General features: G+C 38.9%; 1 protein-coding gene across 3 annotated transcripts in view; it reads left to right on the forward strand.

The window, feature by feature from the left end:
* FANCD2 (FA complementation group D2) overlaps window positions 1–24,270 on the forward strand; it is a 1,694,389-nt gene that overhangs the window by 361,457 nt on the left and 1,308,662 nt on the right. For all 3 annotated transcript variants that reach the window (XM_044077594.1, XM_044077597.1, XM_044077595.1), the window contains exon 13: window positions 4,513–4,621. In XM_044077594.1, the coding sequence (XP_043933529.1) occupies window positions 4,513–4,621 (109 nt within the window). The remainder of the gene's footprint in view (window positions 1–4,512; window positions 4,622–24,270) is intronic.

Here is a 24,270-nt window from a genome sequence, read left to right on the forward strand (position 1 = left end):
TTTCAACTCGGAGCTTGTTTTCAACCTCCAGTCCCCTCTCAGGAACTTTTTTCAGATGCCTCAAACCAGGGGTGGGGAGACTTCTTCTATTCCCTTAAGGTCTAGGGTCTCTGCTCTTTTCATGCAGAGGTCAGACCACATCAACAAAGGAGATGAGAGCTCTCCTTTACGGTCTTCAGGCCTTTCACTCCCGCTTTCTTCCAGGGCCTGTCAGACTCTTCACGGACAATACCCAGTGATATGGTATATCAGCAAGCAATGGGTGACACAGTCCTACCTTCTTTGCAGACTAGCTGTCCAGTATTGAGCGACTCTTCAGGCTGCCTGCATTCCTTCAGAGCAAAATATAGTGGCAGACCCTGAACAGGTCCAGTACAGACTCATGAATGGACGCTTCGCAGAGAGATGTTTATAGACATTGCCCATTGGTGGGGTACTCCACAGGTAGATCTTTTTGTCTTCCTTTTGAACAGACAGCTTCTTTTTTGCTCCAAAGTCCCAAGATTTCTGGCTTGGAAGGTGGGCGCCCTGTTTTTTCAAAGAAAATGTTTTTCTGTGCCTTCCCTACCCTTCCTCTGATTCTGAGGGTCCTGCTCAAGATAGATCAGGACTCCCCAAAATCTTGTTGGTGACTCACTTTTGGCCCAGACAGCATTGCTTTCCTCTTTTTTCCACCTAGCCAGGGGAAATCATCTTAAGTTACCTTACCTCACAGAGTTGACCTACTCACACAGAACAAGGGGTCTCTGATCCACCCTCACAAGTCCACTCATCAGCTGGCATTGTGGCTGATAGGGTTTTGATCACTTCTAGCTACCTCTTTTCTGAGAATGTGAGTTCTTTAAGTGGCCAAGAAACCAACTACCAGGAAATCATATGTATCCAAATGGAAAAGATTTTGTCTGGTGCCTTGCTCGTAACCAGGATCTATTTTCTGTGTGGGCCCCTCTGCTTCTGTTATTTGTGTGAATTGGTCCATGCTTGTTTAACACATGCTTCTGTTAAGGCTCGTCTCTCAGCTATAAATACTTGTCTGCCATTGACTCCCCCCTCTAGTCTCTAGGTCTCAGGTCAAACAATTTCTTAAAGATGTCTTTTATATGAGGCCTTCCAGGAAGCCTATTCCAGCTTCATGGAACCTTAATTTTGTACTAAAAAAAATTTGACTCTGGTTCCTTTTGAGCCTGCAGCTTCAGCTTCCTTGCAACATTGTACATGGAAGATTGTTCTTCTTTTGGCCCTTACTTCAGCTAAAAAGGTCTCTGAACTCCAGGTTTTTATGGCTGTTCCTCCTTTCTTGTTTTTTTTTTTTCATAAGACAGTGTGTCTCTGTATACTAATCCTTCTTTTATGTCCAAGGTGATTAACGAATTGTCTGTTAATCAGTCTATTAATTGACCTTCCTTTTTTCCTTCTCCACAGTCTGCTAGTCAGAAGGTTCTTCACAACCTGGATTTGCATAGACAGCTCAGATATTATTGGGATAAGACTTGGGCCATTCGCAAATCTGAGCATTTTATTTCTTTTCATCCCAGATCTCTGGGTTTGGTTGTTTCTAAGCAAACTATATCCTCCTGGATCTTTTAAGGCCATTTCTTTTGTTACTCCTTTCATAGAAGATGTCTTTCTACCTCAGGAAAGGCTCATTCTACTACGGCTATTGCTTGCTGTGGTGTTTTTTTCAAAAGATTGGATACCAATTCCATCGTTGAGGCTGCTACTTGGACTTCTGTCCATACTTTCATATTACAAACTGGATGTTGTTTCCAGAGCAAGAGCTGGCTTTGGCAGAACAATCCTACATGGGTTTCTCGTGGGCTCCTCTGTGTATTCCTCCTCCCAGGTTTCCTCTTGAGCTTTTGTGCTCTCCCTTTTGTAACTAGTCCCTTTTGTAAAGAATACTGTAACAGTGGTATAGAGGAACATAGTACAGTTGTGTAAAATCTTACCTTGACAGTAGATGTCCTCTTCAGTGTTGCAGTATTCCATCCCCTCCCTCCTCCCCCTTCTGATTTGCTCTCTTCCTTTTATTTTCCTGGCCTAAAATTCCTTTCCTTTTTCTCCTTCTGGATGCACATGTTCCTGCTAATTCCTTGAACTGTTGTTCCTCCTGGGGCGATTCAGTTCTCAGGTATGTACATTTGTGCTTCACCTTTATGCTCTACGCCTCGTGCAGGGAAGCATACATGTGACATACATCTATAAAATCCTAAGGCTTTGATACACTGGCAAGACGTTTGGCTACCCTTGGCAGGCAATCCTTTTCTGTAAAGAATACTGCAACAGGGAAGAGAAGTACATCTACTGTTATAAGATTTTATACACCTGTCCTTTCTCCAGGAAAGGCTGACACAAACAAATATCTGGTGTCGGAGCCAAGGACTAAAACTAAATGCCAAGAAATCCATAATAGTATCCTTCTGGAAGTCCTCTACCCCTGGTAACTATCAGTGACAACATACCTCTAAAAATTGACCCAATAGTCAAAGAGTTGGGGGAGACACACAGACAGTAATCTAACCTTTGACCATCATGTGTCCGCAGTAGTGAGGAAATCTTTCTATGTTGTGCAAGGTATCGCATCTAGGTCCAAGGAAGTCATTGTTCTAATGTATTCAGCATTTATCAGACCTATCATTGAGTACAGTGCCCCCTTTGGTATGTACCTAACCAGGCATATCCAACAGCTGGAATGTCCACAGAGGTTCTTCACTAATAGTAAACAGGGTGTAAAATATCCTATGCAGACCACCTCAAGGCCCTATTCCTTGTATTCTGTCTCCTACAAGCTATTCAGGGGAGATCTGTGCCTGGCATAAAAAAGCATTGCTAGAGCTCACCCTGATGGACCTCCTGCATATCTGCCAAACAAACAGCACCAAAATGACCCATTCTAAAGACTTGAACATTGCCTGTGATATAAATAGGACCTGTTGGAGAGACAGGTATGTATCCCAGAGACTACCTCTTCTCTGGAACAGGTGGGCACCCTATCTGTATGACACAGAGTTCCTCCCTAAACCAATTCAAGTGTATCTTGAACAGTTGGATGGGGTACAGGAAATTCATCCCTGGTTTGGCACCTGTGTCTCTAATGGACACAGGCAGCCTGTAAATGGTACATCTTCCAGGCGCCTGCTTACACTTATCAAGGTTACCAGAACTTGTTTAATAATTGAGATGCATGGCTAGGCTTAAAAATGTTCTTGCAGTCATTAGGTTCATAGGTGTTTACTAGGCTGAGTTCTTACTTATTGAACCCAAGTGCTACTTATTAGTTTCTGGTCAGAACTGACTTTTTTGGCATGGTGGGGGTGGGGCAATGTCTCCCATTTGCCACATGCAGGATGTTGCATGTTTTATTTTATTTAATTTCAGCATCACAAAGCATCATAGAAATGTAAAATGACTCAAAATCTGAAAAGTTTTGCAGAAGCAGCTTTTGTCCATTTCTTTCAGCTAAATTGCTTTCATCTAATAGGTTATCACTGAATGGACCTAGTTTTGCCGTTGTGGTGTCTTAAGTATTTGTTGCTGTTATTTAGTTTTTTTTTTATTATAATTATTATTATTAATTACTTACCTTGGTACTCATTTGGTTTGTCGTGCTGTGTAAAGGTTTAGAAATAAACTGAAATCCTTTTCTGTATCCTCCACTACTGATCCCTTGTTAAGGCACTTCCCATGTCTGTTTTTATGCTATGTGCTCCTGTGTTGTATGACTGGAAAACTAGAACCATCATTTTTCAGCAAGCAAAAACCTTTTTCATTATGCTGTAACTTTGCTACCCTGCATTCTGCGGTGTACAGTGATTGGTTTATGGTTGTGTGTTTAATAAGCCTGTTCACTCATGACCTTGGCATAGGCTTGCATCTGATATCGATTTGGCTCTCATTCTGAGACTGAAATGTATGCTCCTGGACTCCTGGTGGTAAGTGAGCCATGGGCAGTCCAACATCCTTTCTTTGTGGAAGGAGAGCTGCTTTCCTGCCAGTAGGTCCTCTGGCTGATCTTCCTTTAGCAAGGTAGCTAGACAGACCCAAGTTGCATGTGACATTAACAGGATGCTTTGCATCCTTATCATTGAACGTTCTTAATGACTAGCCTGCAATCTTCCATTCTTTGTATAACTGAAAATTGCTTTTAATTCTTTGCTGCTTGTCTTCCTTCTGTTTTCACCGTGCAATTTTCTGTTCCTTTCCATATTTCAGTTGTTAGGTTTACTATGGCTTTTAAATATAGGCTTCAAACACCTCCCTTGACTCCAGAATGAAACATGTATTTTCATTTTTTCATTGCAGAGGTTGTGAAGTTGCAACATTTAAGGTTTTGCTCTCTTCAGGTTAAAGTTTTTAAATATATGGGAAAGTCTATCATAAATTTGCTCTGGCATTTCATGTAAGAATAGGAAGTTTATTATAATTTCCTACATTTTGAGTACTATAGTTTTAGTAGACACTACAAATCTTGTGCAAGAATGTCATCTGGACTTTGATATGTTTTGTCCTTAGTTCTTCAGCTAATCAAGCAAACAGCAACAATGACTGTGTAGCACTTTTACTGGATGTCATAAAGTCTGCTGTGAGATTTCAGAAGGCCACTTCAGAAGCTTGGATTAAGGTTAGTTGGCTTTTCATTTGTAATTAGTTTTACCATAACCTGTATTTTTTTTCCTTCTGGGTTAGAAAAATAATGATTTATTGTCATCAAAACAAGTCTATTCTTTCTGAACCAAATTTGTGTTTATCAGTGGAGCTCAGATGTATTCTGAATAAGCTGCAAATCTAAAACTGAAGAGAAGACAGCATAAATGAATGGTTTCTTTGCTTAGAATGATTTGTTGTGTGTCATATGCAAGTGAATTTTTGCAGTACTATGAAACTCTGTACTAGAACTGAGTGACTTTAAGCAAGATATGCGCTTTTGGCGTTTCCTGTATATTCAGGTTTTATTAAGATTTTCTTGAGTAGGTTAACTTTTGGGTTTCATATTCTGATGTATACTCTTCTTGGCAACTGTCTGAAATTTCTGCAGCTTTCATGCTTACCTCCTACTAGTGCATATCATGGCATGATGTGCTTGCTAGTTTCTTTCTGCCACTTGTGCAGTTTTGATCTCATTATTAATGTATGTCATTGGAAAGTTCACACATTCATTGGCTCGTTTGCTAATCATAAAACAGTTTAGGACTAGCAGAAATACCATTTTTTGTGTTTGGAAGAAGTGTGCTATGTAAAATACTGCCACAAGTGCCAGCACTACAGTCTGGGTATCTGTAGGAGGAAATGTAAGCAACTTGAGGTCTTCATCACTGCCCAGAAGATGGTGTTTTTTTTAAGGTGACCGATTAATGGAGGAGCAGGAGAGTCCTTACAATCCCAGATCAGAGCTGAACAGAGAAGAAAACAGGGCAGTTGGCCAGGTATTTGTTAAAGCCCTTCCTGTAAAACTCTCTACAAGAGACAGACTCTTATCCATTGCATGCCAGGAGTTCTCCTTCAGAAGATAAGGGATCAGTCTCATGTCTCTCACTAGCTGATGTGAGTGGAAATAGTGTTATTGCTAACAGACCATTTTGGTGAGGGTATTCTTAGTTTTCTGTTTCAACCTACCCATGTTAGTGTCCTGAGCTTGACTATATGTGGCCATCTCATGAGAAGTGATCACTTTCTTCCCTCAGGGAGGGCTTGGTGATTGAGCTCTAGATTGGGAGAGCCTGTTCTTCTGGGCTGCCCCTCATCTCAAATCAAGTAAGGCTTGCACTGGGGCTGAGGAGACTTCTGCAGGTTCCCGAATTCCAGCTGGACCCATGAAGCTAGTGTGTTTTTTGGTCATGTTAATACTGTTCCAAGTCTTATACAATCTTTCCTCCTTGGTGTAGAAGCATTACATTTAGGAATATTATTTGGTACCCGTTCCAAGCCTTTATGTGTTTTTCTCACGAACTGGCATCACCTCTGTTGTGTGCTGCTAAGCACTGGAGTCCTGTTGCCTGACATGAAATACCTATCTGCCTAAACTTTCTTCACCTTATGCATTGGGTATTTGGAAGTCATTCCATGTTAGAGGGTAGGGGTAGTGAAAGGTCTCCTTACCCCTCACTTCATCCCTAAAAAAGTGATGTGTGGATGTTGAGTCCTTGTGTCAGAGACAGACAAGGACAATGAATCCACAGGCTTTCTACAGCGTCTGACAGTCCTCCTTTTAATGAGGCAGGCTTATGAAGTCTTTTAATGAGGCAGGCTTATGAAGTCTATTGTAATCCTGCTTACTGGCTCCAAAAAACGTGTTTATTCCAACCATTTTTCATGTGTTCTTGTACATTCTTCCATAGTCCCACATATTTTAATTATTTCTGAGTGCATCTAGTCTCTTTTTTTTTTCTTGATTACTAGAATGCAGTTCCTGCATTGATGCTTCTTGTAGGTTTGCTTCCCGCTGATCAGAATTGAGATTCTTCTCATCCAGATCATTTTTTTGCTCTTTTTCTACTTGATTTTTCCTGGGATATTTTTCTTTGTTGAAGTTCAAACAGTGTATCTAGTAGCCAGTAACCAAATTTCCTCCAAATTTAAAACTTTTATTGGCCTTTTAACCCTTTCACAGTTTTCACTTTTGGAGTGCTTTAATTACTGTGCATCAAAGTTTGCCACCATCTTCAAATTTTTCATTCAACTGCTTATTCCCTGGGTCCCCCTGAGGATGGTTTAGACTGGACTTTAAATGTCAATGTCTGGAGTTTCTGCATCCAGAAGGAAGAGGTGCTACTCTGTTGTGGAAGCAGAAAATAGCCAAGAAAGTGAAGGGGGCAAATTAGATTATTTCTCACAGATGTCATCTTGTCCTGGTTTTGATTCTTGATACTGAGTGCAATATCTCCTGTGGCTCACTCTTTCAGAAATTCTCATTTGTCAAGACCTTTTCCAGAATGAAGCAATTCTTCAAATGGGAAGGCCGAGAGGCCAGAGAAGCACAAAAAGATAGTTTGAACTTTAGGGCCTGGGTGAAAAGCAGTGGTTATTCCTTCTTGTTAGGAGCTTTAGAAGAGGCTTTAATAGCAGGCTGTTAGGAACCCAACTCAGCCCCTTGCACTCACATTTGTAAACTCACTAACACATGTGCACACACACACATGCACAAAAAAAAAAGAAAATTAGATTTTACAAGTGCACGACAGTCATATTCAAAGAGGAATCTTATGGCAGACCCAAATGGTGTCCAATCTGGTTCTTGCTCCTAGCACACTTTCAGTGATGAGGAAAACCAGTTGTTGAACAGATTTGGAAGGAAGGTCTGAATATATGCTATCCTATCCTTCAGAGCCATTGACTCTGACACCATCTACCAGGTTCCTGATGGCTGTCCTGGACCATCTATCAGGGAAAACTGGAGTGGAGCCGAATGGAGTGGATCTGAAGGCAGAATTATTAACATGTTACCCAGACAACTACTCAGGTAGCAAATTACTCCATTTTAATTTTTCCAAGTCTTTTGAGTTTCTAATACTATAAAGGGAATAGATCACATTCCTAAGTCGGGGTACAATTAGAGTTCATGAAATTAGTATTGTTTCAGTCTTTGTTTGCCAGGGGTGCTTTTCTCAGCACCCGCAATGTGCACAGAATTACTACCTCCTGTATGTTATATGAGGTTATATGTACTGGTAACATTTCTTAGTACAACTGTAAAATCTTTTGTTATTAGACCCAATGCTTCTGCTACTACTATATTCCACACTGCTCTCATTTCTGCCTGCAAATTCTGATATTTTATGACTTTGTATCTCTCTTTGTATGTAAGACACTGTAATAACTGAATGTAGAAATTTCAGTGATCAGTGCTACATTGTCTTTTATTTCATGGACTACTATATGTTTTTTTTAATCTATTTTTTGAACCATTGGTAATGGGTAATCCCATGTGATATACAGTTCATCATTCTCTATAATGCTTTGTGGTTTATTTCCAATGCTTCTCAGCAATATTGCAGTGTTAGCAACAGTCTTCTTCCATTATTTTGTCTTTCACTATATAGTCCCACTGCCATGAGTGTTTCACACCCAGCAACAAGATGTGCAACAGTTTCCGGTTCCCTTTTTTACAGAACCTACATTTGTCTTTCTCTCACATTTTCATTGCTTTTATAAACCAACCTGCATGTAGTCCACTGTCCTGGGGTACCATTATTATCTTTCATAGATTCATAGACTGTTACTAGGCTAATAACCAGGGGGGGGGTCTTTCTAGGCCTAATCAAGTCTTTCCAAAAGAATAATGATGTCCTGCATCCAAATTGGGCATTGATGGTCAATCATTTATAAGCTACCTCTGTCCATAAGGGACATGGGTGTTAGGCCTGATGTAAATTTCCTATTCCCCATCCACTTGTCTAGGTTGTGCTTACACTGGGTAATACACAAACTCAGCTTCACATGGATGGGAAGCCTGTTCCATAGGAGGGGAAGTCTCTGGGACACATATCTGTATCTCCAGCATGTTCTTTTTAAGTCCCAGACAAAAATCAGGTCCCTAGACCTTGTATTTCTGGTACACATTGACTTACAGTTATGTAGGAGATTCATGAGTGTGGGATTTGATAAAGCCTTGTAAGCCAGGAATAGATCACCCCTCAACACCAGACTGGCCACAGAGAGAGTCAGGAAGCACATTTCCATTGCCACTGATCTACTAAGGGGGAGTGAGGAAAACTTAAATATTGAACTGCAAAAATAAACAAAAAATACTTCCAACAGCCAGGTAGTTGTGTCCAAATACACACAAAGTCCCAGTAGCAAGAATAAGTAGACAGACCCAGGCAAGGCTCTTCTCTCCAGTGTAAAAAACAGGTTTATTCACAGTACAAACTGCACAAGCGCTTTCACAAACGGCTTCATCAGGTGCGCGAAGCTGTTTGTGAAAGCGCTTGTGCAGTTTTTACTTTGAATAAACCTGTTTTTTACACTGGAGAGAAGAGTCTTGCCTGGGTCCGTCTGTTTATTCTTGCTACTTAAATATTGAACCAGTCAGTAAGACTAGCAAACTGCTGAGCAATACTCTGGTATAAGCTAACTAGATGCTCTAGTAGTTTAAAAACAATAAAAATAAAAATCTGTGCCTAGAAAGTAATGCCACAGGAGTGCAGACCACAGACCAGAAAAATGGACACAGTAATTCTTCACCAGCAATTCCCAGCTCAGACGGGTGAAGGCTACAAGAGTGTAGACCACAAATCTTCGTAATGTAAAATAACTGGTTGGAATGCAAATGTTTAAACCAGAAGAAAGACATTTAGAATAACAGACACAGCAAGCTCTCCCCAGCAATTCCCAACTCAGAAGTGTGGAGGCTGCCCTTTTGTCCCACAAGAGTGCAGACCAAAGAAATTCTTAATGTAAAATAACTGGTTTGGAGCCCTAGTGCTTAAACCAAAGCTAAGACACATTTTAGAATAACATACGCAATAAGCTTTCAACCAGCAACTCCCAGCTCATAAGGATGTAGATTATGCTAGCCTGTCACAAGAGTGTAGACTACAACCATTCCTGCTTCAAACTTTGGTCAACATGAGGTTGTTCCAAGAGATCTCTGTACCTGCCAGTGTATTTATGGGTTTTACACATTTTTTCCTTCCTGTCTGATCCTTCTTATATTCTTTCATTTGCTTTTAGGCCCATTCATTTGCTGTCTGATTTTTGTCTACTTCTGTTTTGATATCAATATCTGCTTGACACTGAAATGCTTCTGCTAAACTAAGCAAAGATGTTGTCTTAGACTTCTCATGTTTTAAAACTTTCCCTATGTTTGGATGTGATGAGGTCATCAGGTATGTATGCCGTTTCACAATTGCAGACCTAAACATATAATCAGTTGCGAGGAGGCCCACACCTCTTTCACAGTGAGTAATAGATAAGCTTAGTATACAGTGATTTTTTTTTTTTAATCATTGGATAAGCATGAAGTATTTTTCTTGTTTTTGTGTCTAATCTATCCAGTAGTTTTGGACCATTCACCACTCAAAACTGTAAGATAGAACAGGAACAGCAAATTGATTTATTCCAAGTGTAGTTATTATGATACTGATGCAGCATCCATTGCAGCGAAAATGGGATTAATAATGAGGAGACATGCCTGGCTAAGGCTACAACCCCTCTTAGCAGACATCAAAGAATAGCTCCTTAATGCCCTCCTTCACACATCTCTGGTCTTTAGGACCCCATCCTGTGGGAGTATTCATTTTTTCCCCTTTCCTCCATTTTGCTTTGCCAGGTGAATAGCAGCTTATTCACCCTGTCATGCTACACTATGATAGGAACTACCCCCTCTAAGCCTTGATCTTTCTACCTTAGAAAAAGCAGCAGAAAGCAACAAAAAGGAAAGACCAGTTTTAAAAAAAGATGCAATATGTCAAAGGAGGATGGTAAAGGAAACCCCTGGTGGGGATGGGGTGGGATGGTGGGGGTAGCCTGGCCTATAATAGGAAGCAACTTTGCCAATATGATCCTCTCAACTCTCTTCTTACCTCAGTAGAATTGCAGGTAGGTTATCGTTGAATCTCAGCATGGAAGGACTGAGAGACATCCCCTGTTGGATCAGGGATTCCACATGTTCCAGAAGACTAAGAGGAGCTGATTCACCTTATACTTTCAGACCTCCTATGGAATGTTAGTAACAGTTCCATTCTTAACAGTAAGGAAATTATTATATTGCAGGCCTTTTCTAGTGTCAAGGAAAGAAGGGTATGTAAAGACCCATCTTGGACTTCTCAAGACTGAGCACTTACTTAAAGGTGCCAAAGTTCAAAATGTTGGCCTTCCAAATCCTGATACCCCTTCTGTATTCAAACTCTAATGTTCACACTGGACTTAAAAGATGCTATCTTCAAACACCCATTCATTGGAGTGATAGATGCTTTCTCAGATTCCTTGCAGGGAGCAGGTGTTATCAGTTTGTTTGCCCTTTGGTCACATTCCATTTTTTAAGATCTATATATATATATATATATATATATATATATATATTTTTTTTTTTTTTTTTTTTTTTTTTTGCAGATCAGGGACATCCATATCTTCCTTTACCTGGATGACTGCCTTATCTAGGCAGTCTCACAGGAGGGAGGTAAACAGAGCTTTGAACTTCACTGTATATCTCCTTCACAAGTTAAGATTCAGTGCAAACTTACAGAAATTGAAACTAGTCCCATCCTATAGGATGGTGTTTCTAGACTACCTTCTAGACCACCTTACACAGATTTTCTTCCCTCGGGACATCATGGAAACATAGCAAAGTTACTTCCATCATTTGGTGACATGGAAGACTGCACATGAGGAAAGTTAAGTGGCAGCTGGGGTTATCATCATACCAACATGCTTAACCAGTGGACCAAGTGATCCCACTTTTCCCCTGTATTTACAAAGTAGTATAATGGAGAGCCAAGCAGAGCAGCCTCAACATAGGAATCTCTTTTTACCTAGGAGTGTCCTAGCCAGACCATCACAACTAATGCCTGGAACCTAGTTTGAGGTTTTGGGTGAAGGTACTCCAAAGTTCAGGGGCTATGAAAGGCCCAACAACAGAAAAACACATAAAGGAGATGCTAGCCTTGATCATGGAATCAAAAGCCTTCAACCAGATTTGGACAAAGAGCACTCTACAACAGTGATGTGGTGTATCATCAAATGGGAAGGAAAAAAATCCTTTCAGCTTTGCAGATTGTCAGTGACAGCCTGGGAGAGGATAAACGAGCACATAGTATATTTCAAAGCAGTTTACATTCCTTCAGAAATAAATGTGGTAGTAGACCAAGTGAGAATATTGAAGTTAGACTTACATGCGTGAATATTACATAGGGATGTAGTCCTTTAACTGTTATAAGTGGAGTGGCAAACAAGTAGTTCAGGCAGTTTTACTCAAACAAACCTTAGAGAGGGGCTTGAGCAACATACTTTGTAGATTGGACAAGTCTGTTGTTTTATGCATTCTGTCTCATACTCTTAGTGTCAAAGGTGATTAAGGAACGTAAGAAAGGAACATCACGATGCTCTTGATAGCACTCTCTTAGCTCAGATAGCACTGGTTTTCTATGGTCATGGGTGTGCTGTGGGAGAAACATCAGGGACTTTCAGCAGTAGTGGGCCTGCTAACTCAGTATAAAGGGTCTCTAATACACCATCCCATTGTGGTGACCCTTCAGCTTAGTGCATGGTTGATTTCATTTTGTTGTCTTTTAGACACCAGTATTCAGAGAGACATGACTATTATTAGGGAGGGTAGAAAGCCAGCCACTAGGAAATCTTTCTTATCCACATAGAAAGGGTTTTTATCTGGTACCAAGGCTGAGGTCAAGACAGAAAAATAGCAGCGGTAGCCTGATTCTCCAGTATGGCATTGGGTACCCTTATTCTCCAGTATGTCATTTAGCCATTTCTTGCTGGTTTGGTTTACACACCAGTCAAAGTACACCTTTCTGACATTTCAGCCTGCTTCCCCATGCATCCATCTCTGACTAGCTTAGTACCAGTAAAAAATACTTCCTTAAGGGGGCCCCTCAGCATGAGAGTGAGTTTGGCACTGCCTAGAACCATAAGAATGCTTCAGAGAGACTTTCCCAGCCCCCCCCCCTTGAACCAGCTGCTTCAGTACTTTTAAAATTGTTAACCTGGTAAACTGCTGTGCTGTTAAACATCACCTCTGCCGTGAACTTGTCTGTTACAAGTTGTGATGTTGTGTGATATTGCCATATGTGCCAGGAAGACTAGGGCAGTGCATGTGTAACATATGCCAGCATAGTTATCTGGAGTTTTCTAAATTTTGTGTCATATTTCACTATCACACTGACTAGTATAGATGTTTGCGTTAAAAATGTATCAACAGTGTTATAACTGATTAAATGTTTGTTTAAGCAAAGAATTCTGGAAGGGAAAACAGAAGTTGTTCTTTAGCTTTCAGATGCTGCAAGGGATCTTAGCAAAGCTCTGAGTGTGTATGGTACCAGAGTCAGGTGAGCAAATGCTATGTCATTCTATAACCAGCACTGAGAGGATGGAACTCACAGCAGAGTTTTTGTTTTCTTTAGAACCAGATATAAGGATTAATGACAGTTATCACAGTTAGTTGAGTTAGGTCAGTTCAGTTTTAGTTGGAAGCTCATCACCTTGCCTTGTGGAAGTAAGCATCTCAGCATCTAATGTTGCAGTTAGCTAGGGAACAGTTATCCTTTAGACAGGAAATACAGTGAGATTAGTTAAGTAGTGTTTTTCTGCATCTGTTTGAACCTGTCCAACCGTGTTATTTTTATTTATCATGTGATTGAAACTCTGGTATTTATTGTACTTAGATATTTAGTATTCTCGTGTTTTCTATTTTATTAATTATTATTAAATATTTTTGTACGTTCATTGTGGTTGTTCTTTTAGTGACTAGTTTTAACATATTGAGAGTATTTGTGATTATTTTAGTGATGCCTTGGCCACTCTGAAAACCTCTTTTGGTTACACTCTACCATTTATATTAATATTGATTTTAATAAGTATAATTGGATACCCTTGTAAGAGCCTTAGAGTAGTTGACTGGTGGCAATGTAAAATAAATAACTTACTATGAAATAATAATGTGAATCTCTAATAAATTCAATATCTAACTAATTAATGGGAATGTATATACAACTAGTTAATACATAAAAAATAACCATAGTGTGTATTTTTTTAAAAAACTCATCAATTAATACTAATGAATTCGTACTTAAAATGAAAAATAATGATATAAAGTGCACTAAAAAGTACAATTATAATATGTATAACTAAATTAACCATTCAGTAAAAAACATTTTAAATTAATCGACTCATTGAGTCCTGGCAACTTATCTGCAGCTAACACTAGCTGCCATAATGTTTCTTTACATTCTAAAATATTATTTAAATCACCATCGTACTCAATTTTGTTGATCTGTTCTAACACTGAAAATTCAAACTTCTTGAATTGTTTACAAATGACTGCGTGTTTTGCCAAAGAATTAAACTTGTCTTTGTTTTTTATAGCCAAGTTGTGTTCATAAATCCTTCGTTTCAAAATTCTCTTGGTTTTACCTATATAGAAATGATCACAAGACACACCAAGCAAAGTAAACCACATAATCAGTATTACAACTGAAATAACTTTTAGCCCAAGTAGTATAATTTAGAGATTTGACAAATGTACTTGAACTATTACTAATGAACCTACATTGTTTGCAATTTTGACAGGCAAATGTACCTCTCTTGTTACTAACTATTCTACTTGTGTCATAACGTTTGGTATTACCAGCTTCTAGCATGGACTTCAAGTTAACTACATTTTTGTAGGTGAATTTGGGTCTGACACCTAAAGTGACTACTAATTCCTTATTGCCCAACAACACTTTCCAATTGTTTTCTATTATACCTTTTACTAACCACATTTCATTTACTATGGGTAAAGGAAAGGCAATGTTGTAATTGTTGTCAGTGTCACCAGTTTTGGAATCAGAACTTAGACAGATGGGTTTGGCTATGCCTTGTCTTAAAGGAATTACTTCCTGTTCTGCAGATAAGTTGCCAGGACTCAATGAGTCGATTCATTTAAAATGTTTTTTACTGAATGGTTAATTTAGTTATACATATTATAATTGTACTTTTTAGTGCACTTTATATCATTATTTTTCATTTTAAGTACGAATTCATTAGTATTAACTGATGAGTTTTTAAAAAAAAAATACACACTATGGTTATTTTTTATGTATTAACTAGTTGTATATACATTTCCATTAATTAGTTCGATATTGAATTTATTAGAGATTCACATTATTACTTCATAGTAAGTTATTTATTTTATATGGTTAAAAACGTTTTTGTAATTGTTTAATTGTTGATGTCATTTCCTGTACTGTTGAATATTTAAGGGAGCTTGGATAACAGTTTATGTATGTTTTCTGAAGAAGTTCACGCATTAAATTTAGTGGATGAAAGCGCTAAAACTTTGAGTTCTTATTTTCTGTGACTTTGGATTTATCACCGGATTTGGCTGGATTGTATTATAAGATTTCTACTGTTTCGTTTTTCGTTTCTGGTTTTTTGGTGGCAATGTAGTTACTTTATAGTCTGGGCAGAAGGGGTACAGCTAGTAAATCTGTACCGGCCTTTCCCGTGAGTGAGTGAGACTGTGTGCGTGCATATGTGTGTGTGTCTGTGAAAATAATATCCAGGTGTGGTTTGTCAGCTACTTAGAACTGGGACACAGTGCTCCAAAGTGAGTCTTGTCTGGGATCTGGAGAGACAGAGAGTCCAGTCCCAGGTCTGGAGCATGTTCCCTGTCTGCTCTTGGGGGAGATTGTGCTTGATACAGAGAGCTGCATCTGAAAATTCTGTGTAAATTAATTCCTGTTAGTGTCCTCTCACCGGTGTCACTGGTGAGGATTGAGGCTCCTTGATTACTGTTCCGGGGTGGAGAGGCTGTCATACAAGCCATCATTTTTAAAGAGCTTTTCATAGTGTTTCACAAAGCTAGAATGAGACTGAGGTAATCTGTCCTGTGTGTGTGAATTGGTAACAGAATCTTCCTCCAGTCAAACCATTCAAAATCTGTTATTCATTCTAATATCTAAAAGAAAGAGAGACTCTTGCATAATTTAGATATCCAGAAACAATTCAGGTTCTCTCACCACAGAAACAAGGAGTAGAGGAAAACAAAACTGTTATTGTTCTTCATTTCTAGAAAAGAGGAGGACAACGCAAACTGTTTGCAAATGGCTTTCTCAGTGTATGTACTTCTGTTGTTCAACTTGGAAGCATCTGTTGGTCTCAACAAGGCTCCTAATATCAGGGCCACTTTTACAGCACCATTATTAAATGGAGTAGAAGCTCATGCTATCCCGAAAGCTAAAAAGTTATGTACTTACCATAATATTCCATGTGTGTTGTCCATCTTGTCCTTTATTCTCACTGATGGGTTGGATCAGATTTATCGTGTAGATGAGTGTAACATGTGTGTGCTATGTCTTTAAAAAGCATGTGAGGCTGTGCAGGCACATATAAATTCCAGACACATGCAATCCCTAGTGCCATTTTGTAGAAGCAGCCAGGGAGTTAGCATGTATGATTGCAGTACTTAGTTTGTATATAAGTTACTTAAGTCGGTCAATAAGCCTTTATAGTGGTGTGTTTGTATAGAATAAAGCTGTTAAAACAGAACCCATGAAGACTTGTTTATTCGTGTACCAACACAAAAGCAACATGATGTCAGAACAGGGATGGAAAAGCGAAGAACATTTGGAGCCATGAGATGTAAAGACGACAGCGAAGGTAAAACAAAGAGAAAACAGTACAAGCACAATGGGAAAGAATTAAAGGTAATGAAAAATAATAAGAATTATTTACTTGATGCAAAAAGAGGCAAAAAGGGCATTACAAGGACACAAACCGCATTATCAGGTAAGTGGAAAGTGCAGAAAAGTTTGTTAACTAAAGAAAATGTTTAAGATGAAAGTATTTGACAAGGCGATTGGCTCTAGAGTGCAAATTGAGCATGTTTAAGGCAGAACTGTGCATGTTTAGAGTAAAACAAGTACATGAGAAGCCCGTTGGGCATAAAAAAGGGTTTAAACGAGCAATAAGAAAATAATAAGAAAAGAGAAAAGGGCACAGTAAGCAAAAATAAAGCAAGGCGACTGCTTGTGTTTGGGCAAAGTGCTGTGCTTGGGCATAACTACAACTTCGTATTGTATCAAGGGCATAATTAAAGTTATTCGAAGTATCTCAAGAGTGTGTAAAAGTGCTTAAAGTGTCTGCTTATTACTCTGCATATATTTCAAAGAGTTCACTGTGTGCAAAGTGCAACTACCTCATAATATCCAGTCAAAGTATAGTTATTTGAGGAAATGTTCTTGTTATGGGTGTGTCTTTTTGTAAAATACTGCCATTACAAAATGTTTCTTGTTCAGTAAAAAGTTGCCTAGCAAGGTACCGCCATTTTGGTGACATTTAAGGGTACTGCATGTGGTTGTTTGCAAGCTGCAAATGCTGCAAAAGAGATTGAATTTGGGCAACAGAAGTCGATTTATTCACATTGTACAGTTGCTTGATATATTTCTTGCATTGCTAAAAGGTGTTTCTTACAAAAGAGTACAAGAGTATTACAGTGCTCGTGAATTGCTCAGTTGCATTGTAAAGTTCTCGAATGTTTCTTAAAGTGATGATTTTGACAAATGATAGCGCATGACTGTAGCATGCCTATCTCTATCAACAAAGTTCCATGTGACTACTTTCGCATTTTTGCCTTTACCAATTCCGAAACTAAATGATTTCAGTATTTCCACTTTTATCAAACAAAGATTTCAGAAAACATCGCAAAAGTCCAAGAAATAATTCCACAAATATCCAAAAAGTATCAAAAAGTTATTTTGTAAAATTTTGTAAAGCATTAAGAAATCTAAAAAGCTATTTCGCAAAGTGCAATAAAGCATCGAGAAGCCTGAGAAGTTTATTTCATAAAAATTTGCACATTTCTGATAAGCTCAAAGAGAGAAAGTACAAGTACAAAAGCACTGAACAAACTGTGTTCATGCCAATTACTTATGTACGTGTGTGTGTGTGTGTGTGTGTGTGTGTATATGTATTCATACGTATTTGCCACACCCTTTGTTGGTATGTTGATCAGAATATTTGAACAAGAGTACGATATTTTCATACAACCAGCTTATGCAGACAGAGATGCACGTACCAGGGCATTCATTTTGTTAAATCTACCAGGATCCGAGGCCATATAAAGAGAACGTTCATTTCTGTATGCACCAGCAGTGTATGAAGGTGAAGGTACAGACCCCCATATTGTTGTGCAAGCTGAACCAAGGGAAGACCCTGAGTATTTGAAGCGCAAATTCAGAGAAGTGTGTAACCCCAGATGAATATTATATTAGGGAGACATTGTTTTACGCAAGAGATCAAAAACCAGAGGAAACGTTTGCAGCTTGTATAACTGACTTGAGGAACAAAGCTAAAATGTGTCTGTTTGGTGATTTGAAAGATGAGCTGATAAAGGATAGACCAGTTAGAAAGATTTTGCTTCATGACAGTGATTAGACATTAAGTAAAGCAACAGAGATTTGTCAGATCCATGAGGTGACAGAAAGCCATACTAGCATGCTTACGAGTGACAAAAGCATGGTTTCTATGAGCTCCAGAGCAAACGTAGATAGTATGCAACACGTGGCAAACAGGAACAGGTCTAAGAAAGGGTATTCACAGGATTTCCAAAGAAGGTTCGAAGCTTTCCAGAAAGTGTTAGAAAAAGTGCAAGCTCCACCGCCTGCTCAGTGCAACACCAACGTGAGTCAGCAAAACCCAAATCTTGCTTAATTGTTAACTGTCACAAATGTCATGCAAATCATGAATCTGAAAGAGAGAAGTGTTTAGCATTTGGTCAGCAATGCCACAAGTGTAAAAAAAATGGAACCATTTCCAAAAGTTTTGCAAATCAAGCAAGCTTCACTCAGTTGTAAAGAAAGGTTGCACAAAGAAGCAAGTAGAGCCGAAACAGCTTTCTATATGGATGGTATCTCAGTACTTGGAGAAAGAGTTGATGCAGTAAACTTGTTGACAAGGAGTGAAGTGTTTTGTATGGTCCGGATTAATGGAAAATCCACAGAGCTTAAAGTAGACACTGGATCAAAGTGTAAAGTTATTTCAGCAGACACATTTGCAAAAGTGAGAACCAGTGAACAACTCAGTGTGACCAGCAGTGCAATACTTGTTGCGTATGGAGGTGAAGAAATTCAGACCGAAGGTTCAGTAATACTTTCATGTTATTTGGCTAAGAACTGTTACAACTAATTTATGTAGTCCGACAACCAGTGCAATCTTTAGGTCTCAAAGATAGTTTGAGAATGAATCTGCTTTCTTTTGCCAAAGAAATTCATGTGAGTGCAGTTCCAAGTTCAAGTTTTTCTGAAGTCATTTTCTCAGAATATGCTGATGTTTTCGATGACAAGTTGGGCAAACTTCCCGTTGTGTATTCCATGAAGTTGGATTCCAAGAAAACTCCAGTAGTCAGACTAGCAAGAAAAATTCCAATAGCAATGCAAAATAAAGTCAAAGCTCAGTTGGACAAGATGGTGCAACAAGGTGTGATTTGTCCAGTCACAGAACCAACTGAATGGGTGTTGTCCATGGTAGCCGCTCATAAGAAAGGCTCAGATGAAATCAGAATTTGCATTGATCCTAGAGATTTGAACTAAACATTAAAAAGACCATATCTTCCAATGTGTACAGTTGAGGAAGTCTCGGCTCTAGTACTGAATCCCACTGTGTTTTTCTGTTTTGGATGCAAGTAGTTCATTTTGACAAGTGGTGCTTGATTGCAAATCTTCATTTCTAACTACTTTTGGTACTCTGTTTGGCAGATACAGATTCCTAAGGATGACATTCGGCATAAATTCTGCAAGTGAAGTCTTTCAGCTTGCAATGGAACAATTTTTTTCAGGTTATCCTTGCGTCATAATAGTAGGCGATCTATTAGTTAGAGGCAGTGGAGATGCGGAGCATGACAGAAACCTCAAGAAAGTTCTAGACAGAGCATGTGAAGTAAATTTGAAGCTCAATTGTCTGAAGTGCAAATTCAGACTTCCAGGACATTTGTTCACAACTACAGGCTTAAGACCTGACCCTGCCAAGCAAACAATTCTAGAGATGTCAGTACCGGACAATATGCAAAGTTTACAGTGTTTTCTGGGCGTGGTCAACTTTTTAGGCAAATTTATCCCAGATTTCATTGAGTTGACAGCACCTGTGAGAAAGCTAACACGCAAAAATGTTGTATGTTCGTGGTTTATCAGGAGACGTTTGATGACCTTAAGCAGAAAATTGCCACCCCACCTACGTTAAGGTACTATGATGAGAATAAATCAGTTGTGATCCCTGTGATGCTTCAAAATTTGGTCTAGGTGCAGTTATTTTTCAAGAGGGGCAGACCAGTCACCTGTGTATCTAGGACATTAACTCAAACTGAGATGCATTATGCTCAAATCGAGAAAGAGCTTTTGGCAATAGTTTTCGCATGTTCCAAGTTTCATGATTATATTTATAGTATATATATATATATATATATATATATATATATATATATATATATACACATATATATATATATATATTCTATCCAGATTGAAACTGATCATCAGCCTGTTATTATTCCGAAGAAGCCTATGCATTCCACTCCAGCATGATTACAAAGAATGTTGCTCAAGTTGCAAAAGTACAATTTCAAAATGGTCTACACTAAAGGTAAATTGCTCTATCTGCCTGATACCTTATCCAGATTACCTAGAAATACTGCAGAACAGCTTGATGCTGAAATGTTTGACTTTGATATAATGTCAGTGCGTAATTTTTCCACTACTAGACTTGATGAGTTGAGAGATCACACTATGACTGATCCTATTTCTCAAAAGCTTAATCACTACATCAATGTCTGACGGCTGTCAAAGCTACCTAGTGTATCACCTGAATTCCAGTCATATTTTCCTTACGGAGATGAATTGTTAATGGAACATGGTATTATTTACAAAGGTTCTAAAATTGTTCCTGCTTCCCTACAGCAAGAGTATGTTCAGATTTTGCATCATGGTCACCCAGGTTTGTTATCTGCAAAGAGAAGAGCAAGAGCAGTAGTATTCTGGCCTTCATTATCATAGGACATTGACAGAGTTCTTTCTTCTTGTTCAGTATGTAATAGTACCAGTATTTGCAAAGAAAGCTGCTTCAGCTAAATCCAATACCTGAACTACCTTGGTCTACTGTAGCAACTGATATCTTTGAGTGGAACAATCAACACTATTTGGTTTTGGTAGACTCTTACTCGAATTGGTTTAAAATTGATCTGCTACCAAACTTAACCTCAACAGTTGTTATCGCCAAGTTAAAACGACATTTCTCAGTTCATGGTGGTCTACACAAACTTTTTCTGACAGTGGTACTCAATTTACTAGCCAGTTGTTTCAGAGATTTGCAAGAGAATGGAACTTTGTACATGTCACTAGTAGTCCTGAATATCCGCAGTCCAACAGTCTAGCTGTGCAGAGTGCAAAGCGATTACTTGTGAAGTCAAGGCATGACAATACCAATGTATTTTTGAATCTATTTCATCTCAGAAACATTCCATGTGATGATATTCTTGGCTCACCTGCTCAAAGACTACTTTCCAGACAAACTAGAACTATGCTGTCTATTCCATCCAGGTTATTGAAGCCTAATTCTAAGAACAATAAAACCATCAAGGCTCAGTTGTTTAAGAAGCGTAATATCCAGAAATCTAGTTATGACAAATCAAGCAGATTACTTTGTTCGTTAAGGGAAAGAGTGACGGTACGAATCCAGACAAAGAAAGGCTTTGATTGAATAGGACAGATTACAGGCATCTGTGCCGGGCCGAGATCCTATTTGATAAGCTCAGAGGGAGTGCAGTATAATAGGAATCGCAGACATCATCTTCCTTTACTAGAATCATCATCATTGCAATCACAACATTGTATTTGTGATGCAAACTCTAAATCAAAGAATGAGTCAGACTTTGTTTCCAGACCAGAATGTGTTCAAAAGTCTGATTCTGTTAGAGTAATTTGGCATTTTACAGGTCAATTATTTTGCAGAGACCGTCCCAGTTACTAAATCTGCTTCCCAATTTTATGTCACACAATATAGACCATTTTCTAGGCCTAGTGTGAAATACACAGCAACATAGACTTGATTGTATATATCTGTGTACTTAGTATTGTATAATGCATGTCTTTAGATTATCTGTAATTTCTGCATGCTAAATAATCTCATGACAAATCGCATGATCTATTTGTCAAAGAGGGAGGATGTAGATCAGAATTTAATGTATGTGTGTGTGTGTGTGTGTGTGTGTGTGTGTGTGTGTGTGTGCATGCGTGCTGTGTCTTTAAGAAGCATGCAAGGCTGTGCGTGCATGTATAAATTCCAGGCACGTGCAATCTCTAGTGCCATTTTGTAGAGCCAGTCAGTGAGTGAGGATGTATGATAGCATTAGTTAGTTTGTATATAAGTTACTCAAGTCATAGTCAATAAGCCTTTGTAGTGATGTGTTTGTATAGAATAAAACTGCTAAAACAGAACTCACGAAGACTTGTTTAGTCATGTACCAACACGAAAGTGACACATTGGATCTGCCTCAGCCATTCTAAAATCTCGAGGTCTTCAGCAAACTTGTGGGCATCCCTCTTTATCCATAATGCAAACCCTAGCTTCATCAGATCTGGTTTGCCCCAAGTACTCTTACAAAGGTAAGACAGAAATATTATGTATATATAAAATATATATATATATATATATATATATATATATATATATATATCAAAATATACACCACAGTATAAATTCTGTGGCTATATGTATCTCTAGATGCCACTCCGTCTCCCAGGGGTATAGGCAGGGGCATATGGAGGGAGGGTTGTAAAAATAAAGGACGAGCTGGACAATGCGCACAGAAAGTTATAGTAAGTACATAACTTCTTTGTGATGTTGTTCATCTTTATTCTCACTGATGGGACTGCATCCCTAGCAACCTGACTCTTGGGTTGCTTATGGGAGAATATTCTTCAGAATCATAGACCCGAAAGAGGCTCTGTTCTAGAGGTCAAATCCACTTTGTAATGAGTAATAAAGGTATGAGGTTTTGTCCAAGCTGCTGCAGTGCAGATATTATCCAATGGTAATCTAGCTTGAATGGCTGTAGACATGGCTACAGACATTGTGGAATGAGCATTAACCTTATCTGGAAATTTTTATTATTTGAATTATAAATGTAGGATATGCAAAATGTAAGCCATTTTAATAAGGTAATTTTTGGTGAGTGGGAGAACTTTCTTAATGTCAGAATAAGAGATGGAAGAGTTGATCCGATGTTCTGATTTCACAAGTTCTATTAAGTAGAAACATAACTGTCTATGAACATCTAGGAGATGTAGTGAATATTCTCTTCTGTTCTGGAAGTTAGGAAAGAAAACTGGCAGCTCTATAGATTGAGGTTACTTTATGAGACAACTTTTCGTAGAAATGAGGGGTTAGTGAGTAAAGAAACTCTGTCCTTATGAAAGACTACATATGGGGGCTTAGCAGACAAAGCCTGTAGTTCAGGCACTCTTCTGGCTGAAGTAATAGCCGCTACAAAGATTGTTTTCCAGAAAAGGTACTTCAACTCACAATGTAGCTGATGGTTCAAAGGGAGGCTATATAATGTTAGATAAGATCAAATTCAAATCCGAAGGGGGTGTTGGATTTTTATATGGGGGTCTTATCATAGTGGTACTTTTCAAAAATGCTTTACAGAGTCTATATGACATGATTACAAAACCGTTCTCTCCAATATGAAAATTGGCAATTGCTGCCAACTGAACCCTAATAGTTGCTGCAGCAGCTCCTTCATTGAAAAGTTTTGTCAAAAATTCAAAAGTAGAATGAATGAGTGCAGAAAAAGGGTCTATCTGATTCTCGTTGACCCATGTAACAAATCTTCTCCATTTACTTTGGTACAATTTTTGTGTCGATGTTTTATGGGAGGGATAATAAAATATGTTTGACTGGAGAGGAAAGGGACAAGAAACCTGGTGATCTGGGGAACTGGAGCAGCCAAGCTGTTAGAGATTGTCCAGGTTCGGGTGAGCCATTCCTAACAGGTGAGTCAGAAGGTCCTGAGCAGGGTCCAGAATCCATGCTTCATCCTGAAGGTGAGGCTTTAGAAAGGGAAACCAGATTTGATGAGGCCAATAGGGGGCAATTAGGATTATTGTCGTCTCCAACAAACTTGCTTTCTGCAAAAACTTGAGTATCAGGGGGATTGGAAAAAAGACATAAAAAGTCCCGAAGGCCAATCATGAACAAGTGCATCCTTTGCTGACTCCCCCATTGGGGGGATCAGAGCAAAGTAGTTGCTGCATTTGGCAATGGTGGGTGATGCGAAGAGATAGCAGCAAGGCTGGCCTCATTCCAGAAGATGTGTTCTATTACCTTCTGGTTGAGGGACCACTCGTGAGGCCATAAATTGGCTCTGCTCAATTTATCTGCAATCACTTTGGATTTCCCTGGTACGTGTGTTGCTATCAGAAAATGGTTGGAGGCAGTAACCCATTGCCAGACCCTCTTAGTTTCTCGACAAAGGGGGGTAAGATCTGGTTTCTCCCTGTCTGTTTATGTAGCAGACTATGGACATATTGTCCAATTGGATTGCTGTCGTTCCTAGAGGGAGAGAGT

The sequence above is a fragment of the Protopterus annectens genome, chromosome 7.part0, assembly GCF_019279795.1.
Source record: "Protopterus annectens isolate FY-2018-M chromosome 7.part0, PAN1.0, whole genome shotgun sequence".
NCBI lineage: Eukaryota > Metazoa > Chordata > Ceratodontiformes > Protopteridae > Protopterus > Protopterus annectens.